A 19,141-nucleotide genomic window follows, 5' to 3' on the forward strand; every position below is an offset into this window, starting at 1 on the left:
TTATTCCGAAACAATAACGATGATAGATTCCTTTCTGAAGGTTCTTTGATCGGAAAATAATAAAGAAAAAAAAAATGTTTGTTCATCTTCGAACGAAATCAGTTTTGTTTATTTTGAACATTCATCTATAGTACGGACCTTTGGTGACGTTGTTGTTTCCGATTACAAACCTTCAAAGTACTCAGTAATGAATCGTTTCATTTTATGATTAAACGAACCTTCGGAATAATGACCATCATTACATGTAAGATTTGTATGATGTCTCTTTGATGTCACGGCCAAACTACCGCAGTATACCCAGAAAGGAAAGTGCAACGATTTATTATTTAGGAACTGTCGCCAACAAAAGGTATGGAGTTTCTGCATTGTTTCTGTGAGAATATGCCCCTAACAACGTTCATTACATCTCCGTGAAAATGTCGCATTTAGTGGCATTTTAGCGGCGATTTATATGTGTTGTATTAAGCATTAGCGAAGGCTTCCGCGCCCACCCCCAGAACAACGCTTATAACTGCCGACAAGCGTGAAGAAATCCCTGGCGAGAACCCTGAGTGACCATTCAGATGTTTGTTTATTTGGTTTGTTTGTTTGTTTGTGTGTGTGTGTGTGTGTGTGTGTGTGTGTGTGCGCTATATAGAGAGAACAAGACATGTTGTTCTTGTTAGATTCTACAGAAGGGAATGTTTCTCTTTGGTTTCGATTGCTACTGAGTCATGAGAAAATTTCATTATTGAATGTACATTGTAAGTTATCTGTACCTTCTTTCCCCTTCTTTATTGTAGGCCGAGCTGGATCTGACAGCACAGCACAGGGATCGAATGTTCAGCCTCTCCCCGGAAAAGAAATGGCAGATCTATTGTAGCAAGAAAAGAGTGAGTGAAGTGTATTATTTTCTTTTTTCAGGGAGTGTCAAAAAGATAGTTAGATCGCATATACTCACCCCATTAGTCACTCCTGAACAATCAAATTCTTGGAATTTTCCATGGTCACAGCCTGTCTGTAGAAGCTCCTCTTTCTTTAGCTCTGTTCTTTATTCTATAAACTTTGCATGATTTTTTTTTTTTGTATTTTGGATGTTTTGCAAATAAAATACTGGCAAGAGGCTAGACAGTACGGTATGTGAATGCACAAGACTATTGCTAGTCAGTGTATGCCAATAAAACCACAGTAAGAAATAATGTCATGATAGTCTTGACCTCTAAGTGTCTGAATGAATATTCTGCCATCTGTGAACTGTCGTCTAATTTGCATTAAAAAAATAAAATTACAAGAGTGTGAGGGGCAGAGCAATGCTCTATATCAGGCTGATATGCAATCCGTGAAAGGAAATGGACATTAACTTACGGCTTCCTGTAAAGATGGCCATTGGATGGAAGGGAGAGGACAGCTTCATGATTTAAGTATGTGACACACTTCGTAAGTGGAAGTGAAGTGGACACAGATGAAGAGGGGGAGGGGGGAAACCAGAACTTATGCATCTTGCGGGGAGAAGAAAAGCCTGATGTTACACGGCTAGAGGATGGAGGTGTGTCGAAAACATCCAAAAGTGCAGTGCATTGTATCGCCTGCGTATTTGAGGAGTAATCCTATCCAGTAGAATCTCCCGCCGGAGGGGTGACAAATATATTCCCAGCATGCCGAGTTGCATCCCACAATCCAATCAGTCAATCATGGCGCTCTGAGGGCCGCTCGCGAGCCACTGTATCTCATCGCAGAACCAATAAAAGGTGGTTTATTCTGGACTTCCTGAAATATTGCAGCTCTTTCCACATATGACAAAGAGGCAATATAACAGTCAAATGTTCGACAGAGCCGCTGTATTTATATGAAATGTGATCTCAATATGTCAGTACATATCAGCCGATGAATTGAAAATGGCAAACATATAACTTTCCACTATGAGAATCTAGATTGCCCGTTATCAGTGTGAGGAAAGTATGAAAACAGTCAATGATTTTATATTCTACATTTATATTTGCGCAACATGCTTTATATGGTTCGTTGTATGATTTTTGGTTTAATGCAGTGATCTATTTCAATGTTAGCAAAGAATATGAGTCATATATTTGCATTATATATTTCCATTTTATGATGAAAGACATGACTTAAAGGGGAAGTCTCTCTTTGAGCTATATTATGAGGGAAAACGAAAAAAAAAATGTGCTGATTTGTTTGTAGTAATCTTGTTTTTTTGCCCTTGTATTTTCTTTTTTTTTTAACTGAAATTATTTGACAGTTGTATTCTAAACATAATGATCTTGATTCAGGGGGAAATGGTAGCAGCTTCATATTAGACTTGCTAATAGGAATATGAATGCAAGATTTGAGCAACTTATCATTGCATAATATGAATAATTTGAGAAAATATTAGGGTAGGTCGCTGGGACTGTCAGTTAGTACTTCTTCAGGATTATTAGATATTTTAATATTTATCATGAGAACTATAGGCCTACTTTTTAAACTTCAGCCCCAAATGAAGATACCCAAATTCCTTGCAATATATAACAAGTAAGAGAAGCACTCTTACATGTTGTGTGCAGTGAAAGTTAATTTTCAGTATTAAGAAGTGTCTGTGTGTCATGATTCCCTTTAAACATGAGTCACTGCAAGGTATACCACGGTTGTAAAGCCCAGTAGCTCCACGCATACACACATGGTGTAGGCATGGGAGACTGGCTAGGCCAGTGTGTGAGTTATTCACACGTTGTGGCGAATGACGTGTTCCACAAGCACCCCGCTTGGATTAACACGTTCTCCCTTTCCGAGGAAGGGGGCTGATGACACTCCGACTGGGATTATGGGAAATGAAATCACAAATACTCTCCAGAGGCATATGATTGGCTTAATACTATAATAGATCTAGTAGGTGTATACCATACAGGCACCCTGACTGTGAAGTGGTCAGCCATCTGTTTTAGTGACCATAATGTACAAGTCACTGATACTACATTCACTCAATGTCGTACATTACAATGTACATCCTTGTAAGGAATGGTGTTGTATGTAATTGTCGCATTCATCAAACTTTGTGTCTTTTGAATCTTGGTGAACAATCAATAACCTCAGGTACTTGATTTTAAGGTAACAAAGGCACGATGATATTGCAGAGTTTTTGTCAAGTTATACATGTATGAATACATAATATGCAGAGCTCTACACTGTACATATTCTTAAGAGCCATATCATTTGCTTGATACGGAAGAAGGAACTTGAGATCTGTAAATGTCAAAGACACGGTAACACAATTTGTAACAATGGTAGGCCTATATTGTATGAGTCAGGACAAAGGTTGATGTACTTGTAGTGATCAGTCACCTTGTATGATATTTCTATCTGAGATGTAGTCACAGAAGACCTGCCTTCTTTTATTAAACAAAATAGACAGCAAGATCATAGATTTCTCTCAGTACAGGAGCAATATTGATGACAAAGCTGCATTGTTGTTCTACTTTCATATCATTTCTAACATATTTTCCCCTTTAATTGGAAGCGATTTTCAGCACCCAAATGGCTTGTGCCAAAGAGGGCATTTAGCCAAAGCCCAGCAGCTATCACCTCCCCCCCCCCCCCCCCCTTTGCCCCTGGTTATGGGTGTAATTATTGGAATTAATGAGATATTTTATGGTGAGGCCTATGAGCTGTGATCATTAACTTTAGATTTATATACTGTACAAAAACTGTATGTTGGTTTATGGGCCCATTTAATCCCTCTGCCAGCATTCCGTGCCTCATTTGAACAAAAAAAAAAAAAAGAAGCTTATTGCAGAAGCTTAGCTCTTGTGTGCTTGTAGTGCCAGTGAACTTAACCCATTTATATGTTATTTGGGGAAAAACAAACAGTCAGCCCTTACTGTAGCAGTTCTCTCTTAGGGGGTCTTATGAATATTGAGTCAAGTAGGTAGAGGAGAGGTACAGAGTAAAAGTTGGGGAATCATCTATTAATCTAGTGAGGATGGGCTGATTTGACTAGAACACCCATTTCCCATTTAAGCCAAAAGTTGTGGTCTGTCTGCATCAGGAAAGAAGAAGAAGAAGAAAAAAAAAGAAAGAAACCCACCCACACAGAGCAGATAGTGTACTACAGTGTCCAACCTAAGTGTATGCAACGTATTTTGCAAGTCAACATACAGCATATTCGTGAAATGAATAACATGCAAAGATATTGCCTATAAAAAAGAAGTATGTTGTGTTCGTAATCCATCTAAGCTTGGGAATCACATTTCTCTCTTGAAAATTTATAATTTTTCCTCAATCTGTCATCGTTATTGATGGTGATTTAAACTGCACACAAAATTGCCTTACAAGTTCAAATTTACAAGATACCATATTTGTGAAATAATGGTGCACTTGTTGAATAATATTTCCTTGTTTTAAAAAAAAAAAAGACCCATCTTTAGATTTGAGATGATACGTGAGTTCCCACACATCCCTTGAAGCCTGGAAGTGATAAATAACCAGGGATGTGTTTGGTCAGGGTCGGGTTTCTGTCCGTCAGCCTCCAGTCTCAATAGCCAAGTACAAGCAGATGGTGTTTATCATATGATGATGAAAGCCCCATGGTCATGTGACCTGTCATGTGATGACAGAGGTCTGACAAAGATAACCTTCCTTCCCCCCCCCAAAAAAAAAAAAAAAAAAAAAAATTATCCCCCTGTTCAGACGCAAGTCAGTCCATACCAAAACTTGATAAAGAAACGTCATATAAAAGGATCATCGTATAGCCGACAGACCGTTCAGATGCTTATCTCGACCATTCTGGAAACATCGTATAGATGGAGAAAATCTTGTGATATCAATGAAAGAAACCAATCTCAATTTTAGGTTGTAATGGTTTAAATGTTTTCCTTATTACTTAGCCTCAAAATTGTTTTGACCATGAAATTGGGCATTTTTGTGTTATGGACAATGGATGACCTTTTAAAACTTGTGCATTGCAAAAAGCAATTTCATTTATCAATAACCTAGTGTCTGGATATGTGTTCTTGTTGGAAGTGAAGGGGGTGGGGGTGTTAAAATTCACAAAAATTTTTTGGTGCAATTATACAGCAACGGGTGTGGAGATTTTGCCACTTTTTTCATCGAGGACAGAGTATTAATCCAAAATGATGTTTGATGGCATCATTGCATGATTACTAAGCACAGAGTTAGCCATGCATAATATTATTGGTGTACAATGTATTGGGAATGCATTACCGGTACTGAAGAATGTAGCAAATGATTAAGCTAATTTGAATAGAGTCAAGTTTTATAATGATGCAGAACTCTCATTCTGTGGCTGCAAATCTTTTGTGGCCCAAAATTCTGGACCTGTCCAGTCCCATGACTTCTTTGTTGCTATAGATACTGGCTGGCCATTCAATTGTCACGCAGCAATTCACTATCAAAGCAAGATGACCATTGTTATCTGTAGGTCCCTCTCTGTATTTCTTTATCTTCCAAATCGTGACATGATTCCTGAGTGACCTAACTTTCATGTTCATTGCGTGTTCTACAGCCGGAAATGTACGAACGTGTCTATCTGTCGTTTCCTGGTGTAGTGGTCACCCTGGCAGGGATACATTCTGATGTTTTATCAATCGGGTTCCTCGGAAAGTGGAAGTTATTACTCTGGGTACTTCTTGCCTGTGTGTTTAGAAATGACAGTCTCAATGAATGGGGGCAGTTGATCATTGATGGGAATCAATGAGAAGGGTCAAAGGTTAATTGCGTTGACTGCTGTCTCAAATTTTATCCACAGCTTGTAGACCACAACTATGTCATGTTGTGGGATCACAAGACCCTTGGTACTCCCCTAATGTTGAAACCAGCTCTGCAGTTGTAATAACTACTCGGCATAACTGGCCCATGATCCTACATTTGATTTGTACGTAAGCAGAGGAACAACCCATGCCCATACAGACCTCTTTCACACTCGTCAAATGCAAGGTTCATTCATATTCACATTTGAAAAAAAAAAATATTTAGAACAGCAACTGTGGTTTTGTATGCTTTTTGTTTGTTTATTTATTGTTCAGCTGTTGATAGCAGCAGAAAAAAAAAACATTAAGTAAGAGTTTGTGCATCCTTGAAAATTAGTAGACATGGCCTGTTCCTCACACTACAGTGGGTCATATCAAGTCCACGAGCAAGTGCAGGTTGTGAATGAAAGTAACTTTCAATAAAGTCATATAACGTTCATGCTTGCAAGTGCCCATATTTCGAGTTGGGTGACCAAAACATATAATTTTCAATGGCGGGAAGGCTTTACATTCATTTACAATAAGAAAGTACCACAGATGGAGTTTAAAATTGAAAACAATAAAGAAACTTGGATGGTGGGTTTTCCATGTGGTTTTTGCAGTAGTTTAAGGTAGTAGTTGCTTAGCAACATTTAAAAGAAAAATCTAAAATCTGAGGGAAAAACCTTTATTTTGCTGCCAATGTTTACAAACGCCCTCTTCAGCCCTTTTTACACTTGTGTTTCTTAACCCCGGACTTTCTCTGACCCAGGACTATCGTTAGTCCCGTACCAATTTTTTCAGCTTTTTACACTGGCCAATTAGTCCCGTACTATCTCTTGTCTGGGGCCAAGGAGAAAACTGACCTTTTTACACTCGTATTTCTTAGCCCCGGACTTTCCAAACCACATGAATATTCATGATTACGCTGTGCACTGTACACGTACACGCACGCACCAGCAGCACTTCATTACCTCGTTCTGATTGGTCAGTTGGGGTCGGACTTCGTCTCCGTCGCTTAGCCCCGGATTATTTTTTCGTTCTGTGTACACTCACTTGCTTGGCACCGCAATTGCAGTGCTAACCCTGCTATTTTGCAGGGCCAGATAGTACCGGACTATCAGTGGGGCTAGCCCACTTTGGCAAAAACGAGTGTAAACAGAAAGTGGGCTAAGGATAGTCTCGTACCAACGGTGGGGCTAAGGCCCCCCCCCCCCCTTAGCCCCACCGTTGGTACGGGACCAAGCAAAAATTTACAAGTGTAAAAAGCCCTCATAATGAGTGATCCATGAGAAACCATCAACAGCCTGCTTGCCTGTTTTCCCCACTTGATACATTCTCAGTCAGCTGGACAGAGACTTTGTAGGCCTGTTGCTATAGCAACATCAGCTGTCCTATTGTTTATACTTTAGATTTTATGTTGCCACAAGGCATTTGTGTCTCAGACCTTATATCATAGGTTGACTGTCCATCTGTCTGTCTTTGTCTTTTTTTTTCTGTGTCACATAGTCCTTCTTTAGTGTCATTGAAAACCTGTAGACAAACAAACATGTTATGATATTATGCAGAGAGGATTGCTCTGTGGAGACAGAATTTTGTGGGTCGTGAGGTCAAAGGTGAAAGTCTGGGATTTCAGTATTCAGCATTTATGTAACAAATCAAGGAACATGTCAGAATATAGTCAAATAACCACAGGCTTGAAATATGACAGGAGAGTTTATTGAGAGTATGGGTCAAGTAAGAAAGGTCACACATTATGTAGTTGGATTCTGGGGGAAAAGTATTGTGTGTGATCATAAAGAGATACACTTGATCTTGATTCAAAATCAGTGAAAAAAAAATTATATATATATATATATATAAATATATATATATATATATATATATATATATATATATATATATATATATATATATATATATATATATATATAATATATATATATGTGCATTGCCCAGCAGTTACATTTTGTAGTAGTCCCATCATAGACTCAAAGGTGAGGGGTCAAAGTTCACGGTGAGAGGTCATAGCCCTTCTTATCATTCATTAGTCACATGCTAAATAAAGCATGGGTTCAGATTTAGAATTGCCACAAAGGAGATGATTGAAGTGATGCATTACAGGCAAAAGCATGTAGGTAGGCCTACATTATAGCTGCTGTAAAGCAAGAAATATTTGTGGCATGAAATTTTTGCATATTGCCACTGGCAATCCAGTGCATAATGGTGTAGACAAGAACTTTTGTGTGCATTTTAATTTTGCAAATCTTTGGCTCTCACAGAATTCATGAAATTATAATGCATGTGAAAATTGGTTTTAGCCTGTATGTTTTCTCGAGTCGTAACAATGATCTGAAACATTTGCCACCAAGGGTTTTGTATCAAGCTGCCTACTGTAATGTTCTTAAATGTAAAAAATATGGAATTCGGCTCTTAAGTTGGAAACTTTGTTGGAGGCAGTGAGCTATAGCAGGGATGCCAAGTTCAAAAAATTTGTATGAGTGAGATTTTCATGACTTGGCATCTCGGCACGCAAATCTGCGCGTGAGCGAATGGTGTGGGAGGGGTTTTTCCCTCCTGTGGCCTCCCACGGTAGTGAGCTTTTTCAATTTTTAGCTCAATGATGGGATCAGGTGCATACTTAAGTGACCATTTTTTTTACTTATTTTGAAAGACAAAAGGGAAATATACCTTCAATTGCAACTATTACTTTAATCTTTTGAGCTCTGCTCATTATTATAGGCCCAAGTTACAGACTTCGGCCAATGAGTGAGAAAAATGGGTGCCGTGCGTGAGATCGTGAGACGACCCCTAAATGCTTGAGTCTCACGCAGAATGCGTGAGCCTTGGTAGCTTTGCTATGGATGAAGTTAAGTAGTCGCCACAAATTTTAACTTGCAAATAAAATAATTTTGCAGAACTTCCTTGGTGATTATCTGCAAAATATCATTCTCATGGGAAACTGGTCGATGGGTTTACCTACACACATATATCATGGGTTGGTATGACACAGTTGTGGTTTTGTGCTTTTATAAAGAGCAATCACTACATTCTTCAACAAAGTTATTGAAATTTTTCGGCTTTCTGTGAGTCATCACATTTGATAAAAAGTACGGAATAAACACTTGTCTCTAATTCTGTCAAGTTATTAGATTTATAGATATTACCAAATTATTGACTCGCACAGCATGATGCTACCCACATTCACATGGGGGTATTACTACATAGTGTGGACTGTTACCATCTAAGTGACATTGCAATATTTTGGCATTCTGTATACTGCCATATATATCATCTCTCCTTTAATAGTGAGTGGGAGCACTCCCATGGTACTGGTTTGTATATGATGACATGGTTTTCAGATCCTGGTATCATACTGTTCTCCAAACACTATTATCTCAGGGGTAATCATGCTGAAGTTTGCTCTTAGTTCTTCAGTGTGAACAGGATCAAGGGGGAGGGCAATGCCATGGCTGTTCCATACTGGAATGCATTATTGACACCCCGCCTGCACAGAAATGTGGGTAGAATTCCTCGCTTGAGATGGAGAACCACGCAAGATGACATCACGCATGATGAGGACTGCAAACAAGATTTGCCCAAGACCCTTGCTGAGCTCCTTCCCATGGTCAGCTAATACGATGTAGTTTCACAGACTGCTTCACATGTAGTCTCTTTCAAGGCATTCCCACTTTACTTTGAATCGTAGGATATCCATGACAATTGATTTCGACATGATGATCTGCAACGTACTGGCGGAGTTTATATCTTCCATTGGGAGATAAATGATCCCTGAGAATCTCTGCAGTTTGCACTTTGTCAAACAGGGAAAATTGTATGTAATATTTAGACATGCACTTGTAAAACTTTGTGTTGATTAAAGAAAACAGACAATTTCACTAGCAGGGAATTTGCAGACATATACTGCAAATGTTTTGTGTTTGATTATACCTCAGTATGATGTGTCACATTTGCAGTTGGTTGGAATACACACATACATGTACATGTTGTACATATGCAGTTTATTAATGTGGAATTGTGTATTACAGGAACATTGTATAGTTGCTGTGTAGCCAGAAGGAAATAATATTGTTGGTTGTACATCCATAGGGAATTAGTGCAGCTAGCCATAATTCTAGTTTCTATTAAAGAAGTATCTGGAGGAAAGACCAAGATTTGACGCCAAGCCTTGACTCTGGTCACCCATCTGTGATGTCCACCCATCAGATCTAATTTCATCGTCTGTCTCCGCTCACTTTCTCGCTACTCCTCTTCTCTCCTGCGGAGATCATAATTCAATCAGGAGCCATTTTTTTTCGTGGATCCCTACTGATCGTCTTCACACATGCCGCCTTGCGAGAAGTATGATAAGACGTCGTGATGGGTTGACATGTGTCCAACTCGTTCAGGAGTGGTGTCTTGTAATGGGTTGACAAACTAGATAGAGATGGGGATTTGAGTTGCAGCCTTCAAGCCATTCATATCCCTGTGTTTACAAAGTGTGCGATATATGTTTTATGATTCCATGGTAGTGATGAGTTTTGTGAGTTCTGCTCTGAAAAGTGATCAGACTTACCCTAAAACCTGTTCAGGATGAGCTGATTTTGCTAGGTAAACACATTTCCAGTAGACATCCGCAGGAATATTCATCAGGGACTTGTCTTCAATGGGTTAAAAGAGGGAAGCGAATCTGGAAATGGAGGGGAAACTCACTATAATGAGGATCTAGAACCATCCCCCAGTTCAGATACAAGCCAGTTTATACCAAAAACTCATGATGCACAGACAAAGAAAATAAACAAACAAACGACATACATTGTACATAAGACATTTTTATTCAGATTGCTTGATTTTTAATTCTGCCAAAATAGATTGACACTCTCCATATTGAATCATGATTTATGTATATTATGTCCATTCATGGCTCAGCAATTTGTTACGTATTTCATTTTGATTTCTTTGGAAAGATTATTTGTAATGAATGAATAATCTTTTGAGCAAAAACGAAAGTCACATTCTAAGTATACTGAAAATAGTCAGTCACTTTTTTCTAATACTAACAGCAGGGATGCAAAGATGGAACATATCTTGCTTTGTTAGGGACTGCAGTGTAGCACCGACAAATTAAATCAAATTAAATGTGGAATCCCTCTCCTGTCCAGTGTGTGGTCGGTGTCCACGCCACATCAGAACGCACTGGGTCAATTCAGGCATACTCACATCATCTTACTCGGGTCATTTGAGTTATGATTACTAGCAGTGTGAGGCGGCGGCCCACTGCAGGGTCATCCCCTCTTACTTCTCTTTACAACCGGCATCGGAAGCTTGGCGTGGTGGCACATCGATTCCGAGAACGCGTGGAGAAAATAAATTTGTTTAGTGACTCATGCCGGTTATTAAGCCCCCCACTCAGTCAGATTCATCAGTTGAAGGCGGCTTGCCGCTGCGGAGTCACTGCTCCATACCGAATTGATTTTCATTATGTCTGTGTCAAAATGGGAAGTATAGCTGTTCATTTACATTCTGATCCCTTTCGGACTTGCACACTTCCTCATGAATAATATATGTCTAAATCCGTCTGCTGGGATTCTGCTATTTGTCAATATGTTACGTCTGTGTCAAAGTAGGAAGTATAGCTGTTCATTCACACTCACACTACAATTGTAGATCCCTTTACCTAGAAGTTTGCTCACTACGTCATGAATAAGTCATATCACAGGGCCATTGATGTGCCAATAGAAGATGAGAGCTATCTAGATGCTAATTTTCTCCAAGAAAACTATATAAATCTTAGGCCCACTACCTCAATCTCCAATTGATATTGTATACAAGCAAGTTGCCATTTGTAATGAGAGAGTTAACAGTAGACCCTGGCTGTGTATGCTCTACCGTAGCGTTTACAATATCTTGATTTTAGCAATGGCAGTGCCACCAATCACTTGAATTGAACTTCTGCAGTCTGCTTAAAAAATAAAAAGAAACATGCTTAATATTGCAAAATTATTATTACAGCACTATTTTGATTTATTACTAATATCCAGTCAAGCACAGATGAAGTATTGTACAAATGGGAACACAGTAATTTGTCATTTCAGCATTCAATTTTTTCTACCCTTATAGCTGGTACATGTGAGTGGAATCATCTGACATTTGATGTGGTTGCAAAAGCAATATCTGCCCTGACTAACTTTAATTGTCTTTGTGTCCAGTAATGAGTTGTGTTTTTTTTTCTTTTTATCAGTCTCTTCTCAATCTTTTAACATACCCCTCCCCCCCCCCACTACCACACACACAAGCATTGACCACAGACAGAGCAATAATCATAAGTGGACATATGAAGGAGCCATTGATATTGTTTTGTAGTCAATTATGTGCAGCCTAAGTAACCTTTGGAGAAGAAGCAGTTTGTTGCAATCAATATGACATATTTCCTAAAAGGGTATTATTGGCCTGATATCTGAGCCACGATGGACTGCGGTCATTTTAGTAGAAATAAAGTCAGAAGCCAATGTAAATGCTATATTATCTGTGAAAAGACAGACAGTGCATATTGTCCCTTTCATTGGTCATATCTGTTGGATGGCGCCACATCCATGGTGCTCATACTCCAGTCCGTAATTTCTCCATCTTCCACAGCATTTCCTCATTGTCTCCTTCTAAGGAAGAAAGAGGGGGGTCACTGCTTACCCAGTCCCCTGAGGCTAATGCTGGTATGCAGGCTCATCAAATGACTCATTGCTCTTCCTCTCTTATATTTGACTCTGAAAATAAAAGATGCAATCTTTGATGCCTTATCTCTTGCAAATGACTCTGTTTTCAGACAAGATGGGGGTCAATTGGGTATTGCTCTGCAATGAATGAGCGCACATATGAACTCTTCTAGAATTCATAGATAGGGAGGATTTGCGCTTTATTGCATTTCTTAGAGTAATCAACTCTGCAAGTAAGCAATGGGCCTGAAATGACACTAAATAAGTTTGGAATGAGGCTTTGATGCATAAATTTGAGATGATATGAAGGTATTCTTCATTCTGATTGCCTACGATGTGCAGTCATACATTGTAGTTATGCCTTCAGGCTTTTATCATGATTATTCCCTGTGAATATAACATCATAACATTCACATTTGTGCAAGTAGAAAACTCCTAGAGGTCCGGTACAAAGCCTACATTGTGTACAGAGCTGTGAAGTGCAGGAAAGCTGCCTATTTTCAGTGTTTGGCATTTATAGCACAGGCATATTAGTCAAACGTGGGTCATTTTGTTTTTGCTGTGGATGTGAATGGAACTGCCTCGTGTCACATAACACAAAAAATAGCTTGCCTCTATGGATAGGGAGCTAATATGTTTCCCACTGTAAGGAGAAACAGTCCACATCTTATGATGAAAGCTGGTACTGTTCTCAGCTATTACACTTGCAGTACAGAGTCACTAGTTTGAATGATGTTATTTGTTTGTTTGGTATTAACTGCCACTTACATTTGTAATGTATTTCATTCATGGCAGTCCTGTTTGTAAATGGAGTGAGAATATTGATTTTACTAAAAGTTTCTATTTTCCCAGTAAAAACAAGAAAATCCACAGTGGAACCTGTCAAAGTTTATCCTACACTGTACATCTGTCTTTAACCCAGTGCATATGACGGATACTGTACAGGACTGTGGGAATATGAGAATCTCATTGGTAATAGTAATTTTCTGTTGTTCTTGAAAAATACATATTATGTATCTTTATAAAGTTAAAAAAAAAATTAAAATAAAATTGGCTTTCATATTGTTAATGATTGATGGCTCCTGTTGCTGTTTTTGTTTAATCCTAGACCACATACAATCAATGACATTGTAAAATGTATATGACGGCTGTCACTCTGTTTAATGAAATGCACATTATTGAAAAAAAGACAACAAACCTCAAAGCGCTTCACAGCTTGCAGCTGTGCTGTCCGGAGCTGGAGATTACTCATGGATTATGTACAAGCCAAGGGTCATCACAGCAAAACACAGCTCAGCCCACTAGTGAGCCACTCTCCATGTGTGATGGCAACTGGCATCAGTGATTGCTGGCAATTAACTATAAAGGGGCAGAAACCGGCTGTTGTGCCAGGCTTTAGATTGGGGGATGGGCCCGCTGCCCACTTCAGACCCATTCACGTTTCTTGCATGTGACTACATCCCATGTTCATTGAACAATTTATCTTGTTACATAAACAACTGGGAAGGAACCATTCCAAAACTTTGACTGAATTGTGTTTTAAGACTGTGAGAGCCATTGTCTAGATTCAGGGAGAACTGAAAGATGGTAGCTGGGATTTCCTCAGCAGCTAAAATAACTTACAAATCTTAGAAGAATACTGTAAATATGTGTCATGTATGTAGTTTTAAATTTTTGACGAATTGGGACATCCCGACAATTTAGTGAGTGGTTAAATTCGCGATTGTGGAGTACAGTGCTGAGCAGAGTAATGTATGTGTGCATGTCACACCAATGTCGGGATCAGAGTTAATATTTTTGCATGTTTTTAACTTCACAAATAGCAGCCGACTTGTGAAATTCCTGAAAATAACACTCCTGAAATATTCGTCACATACAGTACAGTAAATGCTTACTAGAGAAAAGGCTATATGGGGGGGGGGGGGGTAGGGCCCATATGGTGTGGGGAGACAGCTCTAGCCTAGGCAAGAACTCCTACTGGACAGGATATGTTAGGTCAAGGTGCCCTGTTTGCCGATATTTCTTTTTCCTCTGTGATACCATCTACCACTTTGACCTCTGCTTCCTGCAATTCCACATGAGTTAGATGTGATGTGTGCTAGTATCCCCATGAATTTTACAAGGCAGAAGCAATTAGAGATAAACACTGTTGTTGCTTTGACCCATTGAAGATGAGTTCCGAGTATACTTGGCCTGATATCCATGGGAAATGCATGTTGCAGCAAAATCAGTCCGTCCTCATCGGGTTAATTGGCATAAATTGAAATGTCACCCCAAATTAGATTGTTAGATTATTTCCCAACAGAGCAGATCATTTCTCATTTCCACTGGTACCGGTATGACTGAAACAGAACCAAAGCTTACAAATGTTCAGTGCCAAGTCCTACAGATCTGTGCAAATTATGTGATTTCACTTTGTTTTGGATAAAAACATATAAGTACAATGTAGGTATGTTTTGTTATGATTTTGTCAAATGTTGTAAGACGGCACAGTTGTGTGATCATCACCTGTGCAGAATTATCCTGTTGTGTATTGTATGCGCTCACTTCAAAGAATTAATTGATTTTTCAATTTGCGTCAGCATTTTCGAGGTCATCTGGTGATTGGTATGACAGTGGAATTTCATTACTGACTAGCTGTCCCATCCTGTCCCATTGATTGTGTGCTTGCTTTCCTTGTCATGGGCATGTAATGATGTTTTAAGAAGCCCAACATTCCAAGAGACAATCAGAGATAAATAAACAAACCATCAGAACATACAGTGTATCTCACTGTGATTTCTAGTATGCACTACCTCCAAGCCTTTCAAGTCAAGGCTTTCAATCCTCCATATACATTGTATGTCAAAATCCTTGGATTGTCAGTGCGCCAAGAGAGAAAAAACATGAAAAAAAAACAAAACAAAAAAAGTATTTTTAGAAAGAAAGATCATGGAATCTTTCTTCTCTCTTTCTTTCTATTTTTAATTTAAATCAAAAGACAAGAACAAATATACCCCCAAACAATGTCAGTTGACATTTGCCTTATCGGTGTGCCTACACTGGATCTAACATGGTTTTCCCCACAAGATTACATGTTAGTACAGATGGGATTTGCTGCTGATGTGCGGCCTACGACTGACATAATTCCCCCTACTATGCGGATACCCTCCATGGATGGCTGGTTTCATCCTTTTAGTAGGTAGGCACTGAGAAATCTGACTGCCAGCCACTGCCTGCACATAAGAATGCCATCTCACATCATCATACTGGTTACCTCTATAGCCTGCGTACATCATTTGGAATGTCCCAGTGTGTGGTGATTTGGACAGTGGTGAAGTGAAAGGTGCATGCCAGCCCAATGTGGAGAGATGAATTATTGGAATTATAGCACAATGTAGAAAATTTAACTGAAGATAAAAACATTGTAGCCTTTGGCTAGCAGTCAAAACAAAAACCCACACATGGAATCAACCACAAATATTCATGGAATTTCTTCTTTTTTTCTTTTTTTTTGCCGAATGAAAGTGTGTGTTTGTGTGTGTCTGTGTGCACACCAAATTACAAAATAGTCATGATTGGCATGAGTGAAATATTGCTTTAAGTAGAAAAGTGTAGGCCCTCTCATACTCCTGTGTGTTTTTTCTTTTCTGATGTTAGAATTCAATGTGAAATGTGGAGGACACCATTACTTCAGGTCAAGCAGGATGCAATTTATTATTAGTCCTTCCTTAGCTCTGCAAACACAAGTTTGTATGCCCAATTGGTAGGCCTATATTGAAAGTTAAATTCAGCAATCAGAACCATGCACTCTCACAAAGCATGCCTGGCTGCAAAGATATGCACTGCATCATTTGAAGCAAGTGAAATCATTTTACAACAGAGAGCACTATGCTGCAGCTATTAACATCTAGCTGCCCCAGGTTGCCGTGATACGGCAAGTTGGTGTGGGGGTGGCCCCAGAGGTCTGGGGCTAGAGCTGGGAGACCTGGAGATCAGTGTGTCTAGGAGGAAAGGGTTGAAGGGCCCAGCCTGATCTCTCAGCTATCCCAAACATCCACTTCCTACTCCTGCCACGATCGTATTTCAAGATGCGGCACTGGAGACCAGCGATGTGGAAGTGACATTTAGGAGAGACCCGAACCTGGTCCTCAAGGGGGAGTTTGCCCTCCTAACTAACCCTACCAGACTTGTATAATTACCAGCAAGTCATCATCAGAAAATATGCCCAGTCATTGGCCATAGAGCTCTGTATTTGACAGACATCAAGAGACCAAGGTTTTTTTTTAATAACTGAGCTAGGACTATAGTACCTCATGATTTTAATGAGAAAATTCTATGCAGTGCTCAGAATCGCAAGGCCTAGCCACATCTACAAATTGTACCATCCTGGATGATATTTCCATGTGTCTCAACTTTCCTGTGTTTTGTCGTGCATCTACAATGTATAGTTTGTTTGTTTGTTTGCTTTTATTTCTGCATTCAATCAGATGCAATTTGAATGCAAACTTCAAAAAAGTACAAAGACAAAGAATAACAAGTGCAGTGAAATAAATCGATAACAGTACATAAATAGATACACATAGGTGATTGCATTAAGCAATGTAGATACACAGAAACATAAAATAAGATATACAGTATTTTTCAGTAAACAACAGAGATCATTGAATGCAGGAGACCACCATCATAAGCGATTAAGCTTGAAATGGATGGAGGCCTCATATTTATATTCACCTTTTCATAGTTATATTCACCTTTTCAGCTATCTATGGCACATTGCGTAGCAACATCCCACATAGCCATTCTCTACAGCTTTACTATTGATGGTTGTGGACAAGTACTTGTATGTAGTCTTTTGTGTTAGACCTTGAAATGACGGATCGAGATTGTAATGTTTGTAAATGTTGGAGTAAAATGCTTTCAACAGCAGTAAATGAATTGTGACTCCTCATGAAGTGAGTTTCACTATAAATGCATCAAAGAAGATGCTGATGAAAAGAAAAAAAATAATGAGTAAAAAAAAATCTACTTTTTTCCGATGTGATCTTCTAAATCTTGTGTGGAATGATGCATGGGAGTCTTCATCGTCCAAAGCTAATATTGTATGTGTGGAGTGAAGGAGCTTAAAAGTCATCGCTTGAGACTTGGCTGTCTTTCAGCGTTGAAACAGCAAACCCCGCTCAATGTCACAGCGAGCCATAAGATATCCCCTTCCTCCTTGGCTGTTACTACCCCAGAACCTCAACACAGAGGCTACATTGCTCCTTTTGCCAGATGAATTCATTTTATTGTAATGCAGCCAAGGATACTCTTTCACTGTGCATGCAACTACATGTGCTTTGTGACAAGTGTCATTGTACTCAAAATGTGAATTGATTTGAGGACTACAAGAGAGGTATTGTTTTAGCAGGGTATACTTCGAACTTGCAGTCAATCCAGAGTAGATGTAAAGTCATCTTTCAGAGCACATTTTTTCTTGACAGCGATATTTTGTGATGATTTTTTTTTTCTTTCAAGAGTGCACCACTGCAGCCACTAATACTTTTGCTCTTCCAAATTACTTTGTCTTATGACTTTGTCAACTTATTGCAATTCATTTGTGTTCTGATATGGTACTGATGAACATTAGTAAAAGCAAATATAAACCTGCGAACATAAGACTGAAATAAAACTACAAATATGGAGTAAAATCATTTTGCCCATTTGTGACATGTCTGTGTGTATTTCAATAGCTATGATTTCTTGCTGTACAAAAAAAAAAAAATCACCCTTTCATTTGAAATCTGAAGAAAAAAATGCAGAGACAATTTGTGTTGTGATATAAAACAGTGTATATGGTGCTACATTTGAATCACAAAATTAAGTTGGGTTTTGCTTGCCTGTATTGTGATATAATGCAGGATAACATGAAAGAATTGAGATACATATGTATGGCAAATTGGCAAAATTGATGTTCTATAACTTTCCTATCCTAGACAACTCCCTCTTTCAGCTGTGGGATGAGGATGGTAAAGATAGATAGAAAGCAGGATGAAGTAAGTGGGCTGATGCCGTTATAGGATGAAAGTAGGTAGTATTTGAGGATCGCCTACATCACTCAGTGTAGTGCCAGGGAAATGTTGTTTATGTGACTTCAGCCTCAAGACATTTCACGCCCCAGTGCTCCGTCTCAGCAATTTCCTCCTCACGGTCCTCTGCGCTCCAGTTCGTTTGGGGTTGGGATGACGCAGACTCTGTATCATCAGTCGGAGAGTGCTCCATCCCACCTCCCCTCAAGCTGAACCAAAACACCTGCTCTTGTGTAGGCCAGAATACAACCACTGGATGCTGAGAACAACATCAATACGTACCTTTGATTTAATATAGAACAGGCCATTGTCCGTCACCTGCCCAGATTATGTTTATGATAAAATTGAATGTCCCGAATTATTAAAGGACAAGTTCACCTTCATAGACATGTGGGTTGAGTGAATGCAGCAGTATTGATAGAACACATCAATGAGAGTTTGAGCAAAATCGGACAATCCGTTAAAAAGTTATGAATTTTTGAAGTTTCTGCTCAGTCATGGCTAAATGAAAAGACTACTTTAGCTTGTGATGTCACATGAGTACAACGATATAAAGAAAGAATAAAGAAAAGTCAACATATTTCCATTTTTCTCGCATAATAAAAGAACGCTCGACTCCTCTCTTTCAGAAGGCAGGGGGAATAATATTACCCTTAACATATGTCAG

The 19,141-nt window shown here is 39.0% G+C and overlaps 1 protein-coding gene across 1 annotated transcript in view; it reads left to right on the plus strand.

Moving 5' to 3' along the window:
- Positions 1–19,141, plus strand: part of LOC139723385 (disheveled-associated activator of morphogenesis 1-A-like) — a 119,942-nt gene that overhangs the window by 34,966 nt on the left and 65,835 nt on the right. The window contains exon 3 of the mRNA XM_071634632.1: positions 783–872. Coding sequence (XP_071490733.1) covers positions 783–872 — 90 coding nt within the window. The remainder of the gene's footprint in view (positions 1–782; positions 873–19,141) is intronic.

The sequence above is a fragment of the Diadema antillarum genome, unplaced genomic scaffold, assembly GCF_040938485.1.
Source record: "Diadema antillarum isolate AM-2024a unplaced genomic scaffold, OU_Dant_1.0 scf00000188, whole genome shotgun sequence".
In the NCBI taxonomy this organism is placed as follows: domain Eukaryota; kingdom Metazoa; phylum Echinodermata; class Echinoidea; order Diadematoida; family Diadematidae; genus Diadema; species Diadema antillarum.